The sequence below is a fragment of the Neoarthrinium moseri genome (genome assembly GCF_022829205.1).
Source record: "Neoarthrinium moseri strain CBS 164.80 chromosome Unknown scaffold131_Wmoseri_CBS_16480, whole genome shotgun sequence".
Classification (NCBI taxonomy): Eukaryota; Fungi; Ascomycota; class Sordariomycetes; order Amphisphaeriales; family Apiosporaceae; genus Neoarthrinium; species Neoarthrinium moseri.
In genome coordinates, this window is record NW_026055245.1 from 25,259 (window position 1) to 41,599 (window position 16,341).

General features: G+C 47.7%; 5 protein-coding genes across 5 annotated transcripts; 2 read left to right on the forward strand and 3 right to left on the reverse strand.

The window, feature by feature from the left end:
- Positions 1-205: 205 nt before the first annotated feature.
- On the reverse strand, positions 206-891 carry JN550_013697 (uncharacterized protein; the record flags this gene model as incomplete). Its single annotated transcript, XM_049312313.1, has 2 exons — positions 206-802; positions 859-891. 2 exons carry the CDS (start codon positions 889-891, stop codon positions 206-208), a joined length of 630 nt encoding a protein of 209 aa, XP_049164339.1.
- A 1,680-nt stretch (positions 892-2,571) lies between these two features.
- On the forward strand, positions 2,572-4,656 carry JN550_013698 (uncharacterized protein; the record flags this gene model as incomplete). The annotated part of the gene is made up of 8 exons (XM_049312314.1): positions 2,572-2,656; positions 2,720-3,349; positions 3,460-3,714; positions 3,763-3,908; positions 3,976-4,115; positions 4,189-4,319; positions 4,383-4,537; positions 4,612-4,656. The coding sequence occupies 8 exons, from the start codon at positions 2,572-2,574 to the stop codon at positions 4,654-4,656; spliced, it is 1,587 nt and encodes a 528-aa protein (XP_049164340.1).
- Positions 4,657-5,628: 972 nt separating this feature from the next.
- On the reverse strand, positions 5,629-7,713 carry JN550_013699 (uncharacterized protein; the record flags this gene model as incomplete). The annotated part of the gene is made up of 5 exons (XM_049312315.1): positions 5,629-6,445; positions 6,581-6,634; positions 6,706-6,842; positions 6,903-7,558; positions 7,638-7,713. 5 exons carry the CDS (start codon positions 7,711-7,713, stop codon positions 5,629-5,631), a joined length of 1,740 nt encoding a protein of 579 aa, XP_049164341.1.
- A 719-nt stretch (positions 7,714-8,432) lies between these two features.
- On the forward strand, positions 8,433-9,595 carry JN550_013700 (uncharacterized protein; the record flags this gene model as incomplete). Its single annotated transcript, XM_049312316.1, has 4 exons — positions 8,433-9,060; positions 9,140-9,354; positions 9,411-9,503; positions 9,557-9,595. 4 exons carry the CDS (start codon positions 8,433-8,435, stop codon positions 9,593-9,595), a joined length of 975 nt encoding a protein of 324 aa, XP_049164342.1.
- A 1,145-nt stretch (positions 9,596-10,740) lies between these two features.
- JN550_013701 (uncharacterized protein) lies at positions 10,741-13,282 on the reverse strand (the record flags this gene model as incomplete). Its single annotated transcript, XM_049312317.1, has 9 exons — positions 10,741-10,882; positions 10,940-11,033; positions 11,301-11,512; positions 11,593-11,809; positions 11,883-12,123; positions 12,181-12,522; positions 12,596-12,846; positions 12,911-13,015; positions 13,069-13,282. The coding sequence occupies 9 exons, from the start codon at positions 13,280-13,282 to the stop codon at positions 10,741-10,743; spliced, it is 1,818 nt and encodes a 605-aa protein (XP_049164343.1).
- Between the last annotated feature and the right edge of the window lie 3,059 nt (positions 13,283-16,341).

Here is a 16,341-nt window from a genome sequence, read left to right on the forward strand (position 1 = left end):
ACCCACCGGTGTACGCTTAGAGTTCATCAGGAATAGCTAATTATGCGTACATTGATAACAAGTTTATCTAGAAATGATCTCTATCATCATCCGCCACATTCTTGCTGTTGTGAAATCATGTAACCCAGGATCGGACCAATGACCACCGAACCAGCCCCAGGCGTGCCGGACCAGGACTCTGAAACAATCAGAAGCTGTGCTCAGTCTATATGGGAAATTTGAAATCGACCGCGGGACCGCCCGCTGCCCCAGTGCCTTCTGTTCTCTTGTTGTGATGAACAAGCACGAATCTGAGTACCGTGGTGCAACCTAGTGCAAGAACGATGGCGCCACTGCAAACACTCATTGCCAGCACATACCGGGGCGCCATCTGGCTTTGGAACATAAAGCTCGCGTAGATACTGCTGGAGTTTCCAAACGCAGTAATGAGAGCCATGGCCGCAGCTCGTTTTGCCAGAGGCCTCCTCACTGTGCTTGAGATCCATCCTAAGGCGATGACAAACCCAGGGTATAAACCGGAGAGCATTAGGATCATGCTCAAATACCGAGGTGCAACTGACTCGGTCGTGGCTGCAATAATGAAGCCAGTGACGGCAAAGCATAATGGAATAGTAATGTGCCAGTAACGTTCAGCTACACGGTCGGAATGCCATGCGTTGAGACATGACAGGACAGTTGCTATAGCGTAAGGTGGAACAGTCAGGAAAAGAGACCTGACCTTGCCGTATCCCAAGGTTTCAACGACAGACGGGAAGAAGTTGGTGATCGAAGCAGCAAATATTATGAAAAAGAGGAGAAACATCTGATAAAGTTAGCGAATAAACTTCCAAGGGAGGTGCCAGGTCAGTATGTATATACCAGAATCCATGTCTTGATATCTTTGACAGCCATGAATAAACCGTCCCAAAAATGCTGCCCAGGGCCCTCATCTTGGTCCTTCCACCAGTTTCATGCACCAAACGCCACGAAGCGTACGTTTTCTCTTCCTCCGACAGCCACTTTGTACTCGATGGCAAATCCGCGAGTAGGAACATGGCACACACAGCGACGGCCACTGTAGCGGCGCCTTCAATAATAAATAGCCACCTCCACGCTCTGAGGCCCTTGGTGCCATCGAGACCCCCAATCACTCCTGCGCCAATAAGGCCGGAGAATGCACCAGCGATAGTCGAGCCGGAATAGAGCAAGGAAATCCTGAAGGCTAACTCTTTTCTCGTATACCAAAGGCTGAGATAAAACAAACAACCTGGGAAAGAAGGAGCCTCAACAAAGCCAAGAAAGAATCGCGTCGCCAAGAGGCCCCCATATCCTTGGGCTCCTGCGGTTGCGGCAGAAATGGTTCCCCAGGCAATCATAACGCAGGGAAGGTAGATTGACGGTTTTCCGAGCCTATTGAGGACAAGATTACTTGGCACTTGCATGAGAATATACCCTACGAAGAGGATAGATACACCTAAGTTCTCTCTCAATTGATTGTACTTGTTGGAAAGACTTGATTTTACCCACATGTTTGGTATTGGGAGCCTCGGAGATCCAGATCTTCAATAACCCCGCCTAGTCGAGCCGATGCAATATTGTTGCGATCGATATAATTAAGAAGGTACTGAGTATCACCGTTTTATTATTCCCAGACTCTAACAACAAAAAAACCAAAATCGTATCACGCACCATTACGATGATAGCTGGCATCAGTCGAATGTCAATCTTTTGGACCAATCTCTTTTCTAGTTGCCTGGTTTCGACGGAGCTTGTTGACCAAAGACAGGCTGGTATATTTTCTCGATTCTCAACATGAGCTAGATCTTCCGCGGAGGCCGCGCTAAGGACATGTTTCTTTTGGATTTTTGACATTTGTGTGATTACGGTGTAGTCGTGCTGCGAAGAAAATTATCGAAGAAGCTGATGAGTTCAAGGCTGTGAATAGGCCTGGGGTACGAGCTTTTATCAAAGTCATCGATATTGGCGACATGGCTTCCTAAACGTATGATCTCCGCAAACAAATTAGGGGCTAGTAGATAAACTCTGGGGTTCTGGGGTGGAGTGGATCTCTCGGCGGATCGGAAGCGGATCGGAGTCGGAGTCGGATGTGGGAGCGGCGATAGAGTCGGAAGCCAAGCCTGAATCCATGTTGATCCCGCTTTGCTAGTGACTGAAGAACATGCATCAAACCGTCCCTGTATAGAGTTTTGGATTGGTCTGAACCTACGTTCGTCAACCAAATCACGCGATTTTCCTCTATCACCTAGTGTAACGAAGTCGGTGCAACTTCAAACGTGTCATAGTTGACTTGCCTTTCAATACGCTAAATCCACAATCATAAATGTGTTGGGAACACAATGGAGGGCGATGACGTTACATCTCCGATCAGGTTTCCGTGCAGTAAACAACATAAGCCACTCGGGATAGACCGAGCATCGGAGTGTCGTATTCATGTGATCGAGTGCCAGTAAATTGCAGCTTGTGACGGACCATTTAGAGATGAATATTAAAATCGTTTTGTTCCCAAACCACGAAAGCTTTTGTTCGCGTCTATTATATTTACTTGTCTATGCCAACAAATGCCACTCCATAATGTATAATTCAATCGAGTGTTGGATGCCGCAACCGGGCCTAACGGCCATTTGTGCCTTGTTTTTGGCCATAGTCTTTATTTTAGGTAAAGGAATCACCCTATTGATCACGTTCATTTTCTTTAGACTGGTCGCTCACTTCAGTACAGGATTCTGCTGGACTTACCGGACTCGAGGCATCTTCGCGTCGCGCTCAGCAAATAAGAAATTTATCCCTGGTCCTCAAGGAAAACTGTTCACGGGCAGCGCATATGAATTGCAGATCAAAGGCGCTGCCGGGTGCAAGGCCTGGTATTCTCTTTACAAGCGTTATGGGCCAGCATACGAGATGACCATCCCGTTCTTCCGCCTCCACATTATCAATCATCCTGCGTATCTCGAGCATATCCAGAAGACTAACAGCAAAAATTACATACGCGGAGCATTTACCCGCAACGTTTTCGGAGAACTTCACAGAACAGGTATCTTCGTCTCTGACGGCAAGCAGTGGCAGATGCAGCGCAAAACTGCGACTAGAGCTTTTACCAAGCAGAATTTTGAAAATCACATCACGAAATCTGTGCACTACTGGCTCGAAATTCTTATGGCTCTACTATCCAATTTAGCAAAAGCCCAGATCGAATTCGACTTCCAAGAACTCATGGGACGCTTTTTATTTTGTCTTTTTCTTCGGATTGCGTTCCACGAAGATAACCTGACTCTCGACGTCATGTCCTCCAATCCTGAATGTCTCAAAACCATACCTGAGTTTGTTGACGCTTTCGATAAAGCCACTAGCTGTACGTATAACTCCTGTTATATTTGTTTAGGTTTGCTGCAACATCATCTGTTTCAGGCTATAAATTTATAATATTCAGCCAAAGATTGCTAATACAACGGATCATAACAGTGTTCGATCGACGAAGGCGCGACCCCATCTGGAAGATTACTGAGCGTCTCTCGGGAGAAGACAAGATCACTAAACGGGCGGTGAAGCTGTTCTACGAAAAGATCGACGGTCTTGTGAAAGAGCGCATAGACAAACTGGACCACGGATACACGCGCAATCCGGAAGATGGCGTTGATCTTCTCGATCTTTTCCTCCAGTCAACGAATGACCCATATTCACTAGGTGGCATGGTGTTTGCATTCTTGGTTGCTGGCCGTAAGTGTTGGTGTTTCCACTGCCCAATGTTGATCTAACAATACGCAGGTGACACTACCGCATACTCGACTTCGTGGCTAATGAAGGAGATATTTCACGACAGCAACAAGTCACTCAATGCTGTGGAGAGAATCCGTACTGAAGCCAAGGAGCTGGAATCGACCGCAGCCTTTCTAACCTACGGGAATGCATCAGTATGTTACTCCTACGCTGAGAGAATTTGGTTGTTCCCACGCTCTCCCCAAGCTAATAGACCATTAGAAATTGCGTTTTTTGAATGCTATGTGGGATGAGACCTCTCGACTCAATACTGTTTCGCCTGCAGGGCAGATGGAGGCCGAGAATGACGACGTCCTGCCTGCGGTGCCTGAGCTCAATATGCCTCCGCGTAAGATTAAAAAGTACGTTGACAGCCCCGCCAGAAGAATTTTCTGACACAAAATGGAATAACTAATTGCATTTCTATTATTTTAGAGGGGATATCGTCAGCTATCAAAACTACGTTCTGGCACGGATGCCAGAAGTCTGGGGGAAGGATGCTCACGTTTTCAATCCATTCAGATGGTTCGACGAAAACGGTAAAGGGATCTCTCATAGTCCCTTCAGTACGTTTTTATGATCATTGCACGGAATTTCGAAGTTGAGGCTCATCTGTTAACGAGTTACAGAGTACCATTCATGGAACGCTGGACCACGGAGCTGCCTCGGACGAGCTCTGGCTACTTATGAAGGCATCTCCATCAGTACGGCGATAATTCAGAGGTTTGACGTTATTCTCTCTGATACGTCTAAAACCTATGAGCCACTGGCTGCAATGAATATGGTAACAGTTGATGTTTTTGCTACCACTTTACTTCCGTCTTGGAATCATCCATCTGACTGTAAGAAATTTGCTAGGGCATTCAAGGAGGTCTCTTCATGAGGATCAAAGAAAGAGCTTAAATGCATACCGAACCATGTTACGCTCAATTTCGCAAATGGGGCAAACCTCGATGGATGTTCGTTGGTATGATGGCAAAACATGGCAAAACCGCCAACGCCATTTACCTCTTGCTGAGTTTCTGCAAATATGAGACATATTTTTACGGACAGTCAGCCAACTATGCGGCGAAGATTGATGATGTCTTGTACATAACATTAACTCTTCTTATCGTCAGGTAGTTTTCGTGAGAGGGCTTATGATACGTCTTTCACCACGATTGTATCTCCGCATCATCAGATATCAGCTCTACAGGTCTCCTTTGAAGCGAGCGCGAATACGGCTAGACACCAGCTCCTGGCCCATGTCAGCAACGTGATGCAATCGAAGCTCAACGCTGCTTCTGCTTTCATAAGTGTTTTTCAAATACGACTAGTCACCTGTCGAACTAGTCTATTGTTCATGCGGCATTTCTGGGTACAGCACAAGTGCGAAAGCCGCATGCGTGATAAACAGCTGTGCTCTCGTACAGGTTCTGGGCGGTATGGTCTCCGCAAGCTGGGTGTGGAGACAGGATCAGACTGTACTGAGTGACTCGGGCATAGGGAAGAATTTCCGTACTAGGTAAGAGGCGGGCCGCCCCCCTGTACTACGCAGTACACAGTAGCTCATGAATGTAGGGCAGTTGTGCCTCTTTTGGTAGAAAACTCCGATACGGCCAGCCAGCCCTTCGACTTCACATCCAACGCCAATTTAGCGTTCACAAGCCGCTGTATGCGTGAGAACTACCCAGCAGGAATAGTAGCACTACTGTATTAGACCTGCGTCACCAAGATTCCGTATCAACGAACACCGCAATGCCCCGAGCTTGCAGCACAGCGCATGAGACCCTACAGGTTTATTACGCAGACTAGATGTAAATGTAGCATTTCGTAGGCAAATTGTATCAGCACTACGTAAGACCGAAAGGTTAGATGCAGAGTGCTGTGTGACTACTAAAGATCCCAGAAACTTTTGAGTCGGTCTCTGACCTTCAAACATGGCCAACCCAGGTGCATTTCTGCCTCAGTCACCATTCGTAGAAGCTGAGTTGTTTCTGTAGAATCGCTAAATAGTTCGCCACACATGGCGATAACCATGCCGACAGTCAACCGTGCCGGCATATATTCCGGATTTGACTGTGCGATGCCACAAATGATTCGCACCGAGTTTCGTATTTCATTTTCCTGTGCTTGTATTAAACAAGCGCGCCCCAAACCTAATCTTGGTGGTGCTCGAGGATCATGACTCAAAAGCAATATGCGACATAATTGCAGGTACTGCTGGGCAGCAACAGGGCAGTCGTGAGAGTAATAAATGAGTGGGAGAGCATGACCAGAGCTTTCTGTCACTCCGGCTCCCCACTGGTCTTCGTCGACCCGCAAACGGAAGTTCTTATCAAAGACATGGTTGATAGGCTCGAAAGAAGCAGGCTTACTTGTGTTCCACTCGTGTAGATATTGATGCAGCCGATCCCACTCAGCAACGTCCTTGGGCTTTTTTGTGTACGTATAATTTGTTACTCGAGCGGCGTGGACAATTATTCGATGGGTCCAGATGGCCTCGGAATTCGGCTTCGAGCCGGTGGCCACATTACAGTCGTTATTACAATAGTCCATTATACCCTCCACAATCGGGCGCATGGTCATGTTCGCGACGAAGATTTCTTGGCGGAGGGCGACAATAATGGCTGCGTGGCTGAAGCTGCTAGTCTCAATGTTGCCCTGCTTGATGCGTAAGATGACGGGTGCTGAGACCGCGTGCACAGCGATGCTGTGAGAATGTACGGGCTCTTATAGTCTTTTCGTTAGTATGAATTTATGATAGCATTGCAGTGTTGCCGTTGGGCATGTTATCAACACTCTGCTACAGTGGCGATACACGATACAAGGTTTTCGGAATTCTTACCTGTCATTTCCTCTAAAAGTCGCAATAGCATCGCTGACGCCAAAAACCCATCCCCTAGGGCTGTTGTTTGGTCGTTCAAGCTAGGGATCAACACCTCTAGACAGCGCCTCTCATAGAGATGAGACTTATGATTTCCGATGCCCATTGTGAGTTCTCGATGCCTGGCAGAAATGGCCAATACAGCGTACAGAATCGTGGCATCTGTCGTGATGGCAGATTGCACATGAGTCTTGAAACTTGTGTGAGGGTCACAATAATCGAACTGCCTGGTTTAGTATATGAGTTTCAACAAGGTGTCAGCGTAAAGGGGTAATGTGCTCACCCAACCGACCAGGACTGTGAGAAAATACTTGATTAACTGCGCTTCTTGGGTCTGCAACGGCCACAAAGTTTGTAGGTTCGAGCTCTCCTTCGTAACAGCAGAAGTATTCCTTAATGGCCCAACACAGAAGTGTGTATGCAGTCCTGTACCTGTATGGTCCAAGGCAGGATAGTCACCTTCGCCCTGGTAATTATGCGACTCGATACGGCGTGGATTCGGTGACTCGACCGCCACGTCTGCTCTGATCATCACGTCATCAGCTGCTATTTGATTGCTTTCCTCGGCCACGGCGGCGTCTTGGTTGGACAAAGACGTTTCGTATACGTGTTTCGTCGGCGGCAAGGCATTACCAGGATTGGATTTACGAGTGATGAGGTCTATCAGTTCTGAGCGCAGCAGATTGCCGGTGTCTCCAGAAGCTGCAGGGCCGAGCGCAACACTACCCTGGGTGCTGTCATTAGATACGGAGGTATCCGGCTCCTTGGTCACGTGTAACTTCGGGACCTTTGTCTTAGTAGAATGTTTGCTCGACCGATTGCGCGGCTTCTTCCCGAGTTGGCTGAAGCGAATCTGCAGCTCATCACGGCCGCCGCCTCGACAGGTCGTGCCTGCTCTCTCACAGCTGGAGCACGAGCTGTCGTTGGAGCTGATATCGCCTAAGGATCATACGTTCAGCCTTGTGCCAGAGGCAAGTCGACCGGACTAGGGGAAAGCCCGGTCGAGAGTTTTTCTTACATCGCTGATGCCGCACGCGGCATCGGTGGCTGTGGTTCAAGCAGTCAGCAAGCGAATCGAGCCTTGGGGTTAACATGAGAACCAAATACCAAGAACGGGCCATCAGTCCAGCCCAAAGCAGGACAGATTCTCTTCGCTATCGTACGTGGCCAGCCAGGCCGAAGAGAATCATTGAGGAGCGCAAATAGAGATAGACAGAGATTGCCCGTCTGTCATGTGACACACGCATGTCCCCACAGCAATGCTCACATATGATTGGTAGGTGGGTAATTGGCCACTGTCAATTGAATCGAGATCGCGTTAAGGACAGCTGCAAGCTTCCCCGCATCGTAGATGAAGATCTCGGATTTCATTCCCCCCAAGTTTGATGCAGCCAAGACACCAGCCAGAGCCGACCTTTCAACGAACGCCCGAATCCAGTCGACTGAGTTTGGCTGATTTTGTGGAGATAAGTTTGACCCTAGCTAGATTCAGCAATTTTGTCCGCCACATCGATCACCGGAGCAAAGGAGAAAATTGCCGTGCATGGTTAGAAGCCAAGCATCCACGGTGCTACCACCGAGTCTCCCCGTGAGATTTATCTCTACACAACACCTGCGAAGATAAAAGGTTAGTTCTGAAAGCCTACACGCCATTCACGCCATTCGCGCCATTCACGAACGAAGCTACGAAGTTCACTCTCACAACTTAGCATCAATTTATGACCTTGGGTTCGATTTCAAAACTTCGCAACTGCTCAAAAACACCGAAGCAGGAAATTCGTTTATGCCAGAAATACACTCACTGAGCGACACGATGCCATCCAGCACGCCGCCAAAACTTCCCGACTTGTATGTCAATGACGGCCAATTACCACTGGGTATGACTGGTCTCCTGAAGCCTACTGATCCTTATTCGGCATCTGTTGCGGAAATGCGTGAGTCGCTAGCCAGAGATGGGTACCTCTTTCTCAAAGGACTGCTGCCGCGCGAAGATGTCCTACGGACGAGAGAAAGATATTTTGACATGCTGTCCCCTACTGGCATTCTCAAGCCTGGGACATCCGAGATGGATGGTATCTTTGACGCGTCGAAAGACCCTGGTGATTACCCTGGGTTCGGCACTGGAAAGCCAGGCACTGGTACTGCTCTATCGGACCAATTCATGACACTTGCCCTGCAGTCACATTCTCAGTCTTGGTACAAGGATGACTTCTGCAAGCACCCTGCCATGATTAGCTTTGTTGAAAAGCTTACAGGTTGGGGCAAGAATACGGGCAGTCTCGACCGGACTCTTCTCAGAAACAACGTTCCTGGAAACAAAGCCATCGGTGTGCACTACGACTATATATTTCTGCGTCATGGGGACGATTCTGTGATCACTGCATGGATTCCCATCGGAGATGTGGAAGTGGAAGGCGGAGGTTTGATCTATTTGGAGAAGGGTATGTTTTCGCGATCGGCTTTACTAATCGTTCCCATACCTGGGAACTTCTTGCGCCACGTACTAAAGCTAGTTGGCAGGTCATGAACTGGGGAAGCATATCGAGCATGAGTTCACTCAGAGTGCTATATCCTCTGGTATGACCGAGGAACAGGCGAGGAGCGCATTCAACACTAACATGATGTCGGGTGGCGTTCTGGACAGTGGTCCCATTAGTTTTGGTACAAAGTATCAACGAAGGTGGTTGGTTTCAGCATACGAGGCTGGGGACGTTGTTCTACACAACTCTTATATGGTTAGTACACCTAGCAGTCCTGACTTTCTAACAACATGATTTAACTAGATTTGCAGATACATGCATCCACAATGAATTACGACAAGGAAAATCGAATTCGACTTGGGACAGATTTGAGATTTGTTGACACGAGCAAAGTTTGGGACACAGTGAGTCTTGTAGTACCCACTGCAGCGGGGCTCTGAAACTGACCGTACATTAGCGATGGGCGAAAGTATATGAAGACGGGGATGGACTGTAGAAATCTATAGTACAAACACTGTTGAATTAATCTTGTACATAGACTGTTGCAATACATGGTAAATAATTTAAGCAACCAATCCTTCTCTCTGCCTATATAACATAATGCTGGCACGAGTATCAGAATCTGTCGTGCGCACACTCACGTTAAACACTGAAAAATTTGGCCTTATCCATGTTTGTAAGCAAGTACGTGATGTAATTTTGCTGTGCATTGCTAGTAGTTCACGACCATTGAGCTTGGATATATTTGTGCCAAAGTTTAACTCTGCCAAATTTAAGAGACGCAGGGATAGTCGAACATGATACCTCCAATTTTAAAGTGAAAAAACTGTCTAGAAACAATTTTTCCAAGCGAAGTGCTTCGCTATCAGCTAAGTCGCCATGGCTCTGTGCTGCTCCCAATGGATGATATGGAAACGGCCTGTGGAGGTACCAATCAGCTTACGAATCGACAAGACTCAATGAGGCGTAGATTTACCCGTATTCTGGCACCCAAGTGATCACTGCATCATTGTCACTTTGCTGTCGCAATTCGATAATGCGCAGCCAGAGCTGCTCAAAAAAGTTCCTTTCTTGAAGGCCAAGTTCGTGGGGTCCGGACACTGGCTGGATTGGGTAGTACCTATACGTGTGTGTATGTGGTAAACCTAGAAATGAAAGATGCAAAACCAGTTGTCAGCTACTATGGCAATTAGAGCTAAAAGAACTGGTGCCAGAGCAAACTTACATGACCGCTAACGCGCTTCAGGATAGCCCTATCTTCTTCTGCTCGGTCCAATAATCGCTCACAGACCAGAACCCAATGAGAGAAATCTCCAGTGAGGCGAAGTCTATCGAGGTTTTGATGGTTAAGTAGGACCTTGGGCGATGTGATAGCTTGAAGACCTACTCAGGTACTCTTTGAAGAACATAGTCCGTCACATACGGGTTGTATATTGATCGGTTTCGATGCGTCTCTTGGCAGACCACAGCTTCGAGGCCCATTTCTCGATCGATCTCCAACGTTCTGTGATAGAAATACACAGATTCGTCCCATGACCAAAAGTCTCTATGCAATTGAATGGTTACATCAGCGTGAACAAAGATTTGCACGTGGTAGTTGCATGCTTGCATCAGCGATAACTTAAGGCTTAAGGATACGACTTAAGACCCAGACTGTGCATTAATCCTCACGGGACTAAGAATACGAGCGGTGCACAGCTGCTCCCGGTAGAATGAGAGGTGATGATCAGGAGTCAGATTAATTGGTCGCGGTCCGAGATATCGGGGCCACTCGCTGAAGATACTAGATAGTATTATGGTCAGTGAGTACTGTGCAATCAACGGGATACTAATGTCTTACGTAACGCTGATCACGAAATTTACATCATCGCGAAGCTTCCGTAGAAGTTCAAGCTGCTTTTGCGACATGCCCCAGTGATCAAGCTCAACCCCGTCTGATGCGTCAACCCCGTCAGCTTTTCTTTTACCCATGAATAGCTTGGAAGAAATGGAGAGGCACGATTTTGTTATACAATGATGCACTTTTATGGCCGGGGGGTGATGAATGTATGAAAATCTTCTCACTGTAGCCATGGTCCCTCCACCTAATCAAGTAATCCTTCCAATTTTGCAAATCTTCTCCGGGCTGGTATAGTCGTTACATTAGTATAATCGTTAGATTTAAGCACAATGCTCGATTTTGACATCTTGCTTATCTGCACCTGGCACACCCGGTGTCCTGTTTTCGTCCAAAAAAGCACGATCCCCAAACGCCGTTGCGATTTCTTCCAAGGTATGTTGCGCAGTCTCCACGTATAAAAACTTAACCAAAGCCGCAGAGAACAAACAGAACCCAAGGATTAATATGTAATAATAACCGTTCATAGCGGCAAATGCCGAAGGAGAAGACATGCCGATAATAAAGTTGAAGAGCCTGGAAAACAGTACATATTAGTCCCGTTTTGTAAATTCCCGGAGGAAAGTTTTATTTTCTTTGGATCATAACACTCTTACCAATTCGACGTTGTAGCCAGAGCTACACCCTTGCTTCTCACCGAGAGAGGGAATACTTCAGCTGGTAATAACCAAGGCATGGGACCCCACGTGGCGCCGTATATCGCGTTGTAAAGGATAACAAAAGAGAACATGCCGTTAGCCCTAGTCAATGGCGCGAGGTTCTCGCTTTGGGTAAAGGCGCACATGATCGCCAGGCACGCTGCCATGCCACAGCCTGCGATGGTTATCCATGTTAGCAGAGATATTCCCGCCTGATATCCAATTTTCCCGATCAGGCAGTTGCTCACCTCCGTATATCAAAAGCGGTTTTCTTCCCCATGAGTCGGCTAGCCACCAGGTCGGCACGGTGGCAGCAATGTAGATGAGTGAGTTTGCTGCCGTGTAAAGCAGCGATTTGGCGGTATCGAAACCGGCACTGGAGAGCGTGCTAGGTAGATAAAAAGATATGACGTTGATGCCATTGAGCTGTGCAAACATTTGGGCCGTGACGGCCATGAGTGTGCGTCTTCGGTATCGTGTAAACATGTGCTAGAAACAATCCAGCTGTTAGTGGGCAGGTACACCGAAAATCGTCACGATACATACCTTCCACGAATCTTGTTTGACCTCCTTCTCATATGCCACTGCCTGTTGAATCTCATTGTAGACGTGTTGGACGTCTGCATCGTCTTTATTCCCGTTGGCGTGTAAATCCGCCAAAGTTTGCAGACACTCTGTGGGGAATCCATTACTGGCAAGCCATCGCGGTGTCTCGGGAAGGATGAAGGACATGAAAACCAGGATGGCCGCCAAACCCATTTGGATATAAAAGGGTCCACGCCACGATTCGACGCTGGGGACGAGAAAGTAGAAGCCGTAGTTCACCCAGCAGGACAGGGAGTAGCTAGCGATCAACAAGCTGTATTCGATTCCCACCATAAGTCCTCGCTAGTTCCTTTAAATCAGTCCCGTTGCTTAAAAGGCTCCCGTGTGAGCAGGCGAACTTGCGAATCAAACGTACTCGATGTGGCCGTGCTATTTCTGTTTGAATTATCGGGACAGTCATAGACAAGACGCCTACAGCGAAACCTTGCAATGTTCGACCGCAGATGAAACACGCCAGGCTGGGCGCGAAAGCCTGTATAATGGCAGTACCCAAGTACAGGAAGCCTCCCAGTCGGACACATCGCTTACGGCCGAGGAGGTCACAGAGATGTCCCGATGCGAAGGCAGTCAGAGCCGCGGCTACCTGAAGACAAGCAACGGTGATACCTGTAATCAAACAGCAATAAGCGGTCTGTCCAAAATGCTGGAGTAATCGAGGGTCAATGCATACCGATTAGAGTTGTGTCGACATTGTCAGTGCTACCGTCCGCTCCACCGTGGTCACTAAATAATGTGCTAATCCACACAGGATTGACAAGCAAACCTGCCATGATACCTAGTCTCGTTGAGTTTCCAGAGGTGTCATATCAACCAAACAAAACGACAAACCTTGATCATAGCCAAATAAGGCATCGCCTAGGGAACCAAAGACGGACGTCAAAATCAGCAGTGGCCGACCACGTAACCAATCGGGATATCTTGGATTGTAGGATGTTCTGGTCAAGACTCTTTCCAGGCCGTTTCGAGTACGTTCATGATCGATACCTTGACCTGGTGAAGCAGCAAGGACGGGACTCCCGTCTGGGAGGGACTTTGTGGTCATGATGACAAAAAGAAGATGATGTCAAGCGATGGGAAGCACAGATGATGGCTCGCTTTGGGAAGAGACGTCGAGACACAGGGTTCTTATACAAGACTTCCGTCACCAGGTAGTACAGAAAGCACAGTTGGGGTAATCCCCACAATTCTTCACAAGTGCATAAATCGACTTGAAGACAAAATCTGGGGATGTCTGGGGTCTCCACAGAGCCGCTTGGCTGCTAGTAAGTGTTGGCGTTAGGGAAATTTTGCCTTAAATGGTAATAAACCCCGATCCAGCTCAGCTCGGATCCAGCCTCAAGTTTCGGGTCAAATTATATCGCATTAGTCTCTTTAAGTATACGCGCCACACCCTGGAGTCCGTATTGAAAACATACTCTTTACATTTGAAATTCTACGGAACTGTTACGAACATACACCCTTGCCGCCCAAAGACAATGCAAAAAAATAGAGACACGGCCACGGAGTCGGTCCTAAGGACAAGGACAGTTAGTGTCAAATGTGGGGGACTGTATCGGTTTGTTCAGGAGCAAATTGAGTGATGTATTGATGTATGTTCTATCCTGACTAGGTGGTACGCTTTGCGTGCTTATTTTGGTGGTACCGGGTATTCCTCGGGGGTTCCATGGTGTGCTAGCTACAACACTTCTATAGCACACCACATCTGACACACCCCCTCAGATCCACGGATCCCGTGGGTCTGCAGGTATCATTGTAAATTGACAAGAAGTGACCCCGGGTCTGCCCATGGGCAGGAAATCCCCTTCATTCTAGTCTGGGGCAGTAGGCGACGTCATTCAGCAGCAGCACCCTGGATCCTAGTTGCACTGTCATCGTGCCGTATCCATGGATCGGCAACTTCCGGTCCCCGAACCACACGAAGTCGTGATCGGGTGCTTGCCGATAGTTGACGAGCCTTGCCTCAGTGTTGGTGATTGATATCGTTGTTGCCGGGTCCAGAATGACTGAATGGCGGAGAGGATAGTCCTCTGCTGACGCAGCGAAACTTCCGTGAACGGTCACCCCTCTGCCTTCAAGTCAATCTGGACTGATCGGGAGTGATTCTTCTTTGGTGATTCGTGGTGTGCTGCTTTTGCTGTTTCTGGTTCTCTTCATACCACGAACCTGTCCTTGTAGGTTAGCGTCTTCGTCAAGAACTCTGCTTACTCGTGTCTGTATATTTGTGTAGGGAACGAAGCTTGATGGTGCTTTTTCTGGGAATACATAATGGCAATTTTCAAGGGCGTGAGGAAGGTTACAGGCTGAACATCTATTGTCCCTTTGCCTCTTTTGGACTGATCGTCCTCCCTTTCCTCTGCGTGAACTAGTCGCACTTGATCGTGGAAGCACGTTATCTTCAACGGGGCGAGTATCCTCGTCTTGATTCCCGTCCTGGGGCTGATTATCAGCTTCTCCAGCGTATGTTGCAAAAGCTACTTTTCCAACCTTTGCCTTTGTTGGCTGTTGGATAGCTATGCCTTCACGGAAGTCGTTACTCATTTCCCGATATTTCAAGCTCCCATCTGAAATGCTTTGTTTCTTGTATAATTGATAGGAGGCTGCCTATTGTGGCATGATCAAGGACATCGCATTCAAGAAATCTATTGCCCACGCGGAGCTGTCTAATCAATGCTAGCATCCGACTACCACATTCTTAAGCCTTCGGGCGGCATGGGTCAGATACCACTATGGGAGATGTAAGAAACATTGATCTTGGCCATATACAAGCTGCTAACTCAAAATAGTGTTCGATGTAGCACGGCAGCACCTTAGTATGGTATCCATCTCATTGATCCAGAATTAAGCCATTGACATTATCCAGTTACTTCAAACCTCGACACATCAATGGTTTAGGTACGTTTCAGGATGGTGGACTCATGTTCAACAATCCTGCATCTATAGCCTTAGAGGAGACCGCTGCCATATTTCCCCTCCCAGCGGAGCCCAGCCTTGTTGTTTCTTTGGGTACCGGCTCAGCCAAACCTAGAAGTCCAACCACTGTCGATCCGCCACATTTCTTTCATGACTCTTTCCCTGCCAGAGTATACCGAGCCTTTTGGAATAGCAGCAGTTCGAGGCGAGCTTGGCAACAATTAATGAATCATAAGAAGCTCGGTGATAGCAGCGAGTTCTTTCGTTTCGATCTTGAGTTCGAAGGAAATGGACCAGCCTTGGACGATGTCTCTGAAATGGAGGAAGTTGGCCGCCTCGCCCGTGAGAGCATACAGACATCCCCAGCACTTCCTAAACTGGTTCAGCACATCAGGGCCCAGCTTTTTGTCTTTGAGTTATCCTCTTCTACGCCGATTACGTACTGTGACGGAAGATTACAGTGCCGCGGACAGGTCCTCTGTCGTTTGGCATTTTCGACAAAAGAGTTGAAAGTCTTCTTATCGCAACTTCAGAATAAGTCTGCGTCGTTAAGAATTAGCAATAAAGCACTGCCTCACTGCTTCCAGGATCCAATACCCCAACAGGTAGGCATCGGGTTCTGCATGGAAGTACAATTCACAGTTGCCAGTCGGACCGAGCCTTTTTCAATAGTACTCTGTGAGGAAGAGGGGACGGAATGCAATATCAGCGGGTCACCATTCACACTGCAGAGTTTGTTACGGCAGCAGAACATGGAATCTTGGTTTGGCACCGCTGATCACAGAAAACGTCGCCTTGAAGCAAGCTACGAGGGTGGTCGGGGGAAGAGAGCTCGATTCTGCTAATCATGAAAGCAGGATGGCAGTTGCAACGCCAAAAGCGGGAAATATGTTGACTGACATGTTTCAAGAATGAAAATAGTAGACAGAAAGAGAAATAGAACATCCGCCACGAAGAGGAACAGAAACAAGAACTGGAGGGGCAACGCGATTGCAAGGAAATAATTGATTAGAATGGCTTATGTTTTCTATCTTTCTTGCTGGAGTCTATTTGACGCACTTATTGTACATATATTATAGTCATTGCTATAATTTAGCGCTGTGTGTGTGTGTGTGCTGTTCCCTGACGAGCAGCTCTACGCGACCACGCACTGCATACGTTGAAACTTTGCTTCATGCACTCCAATAAAAC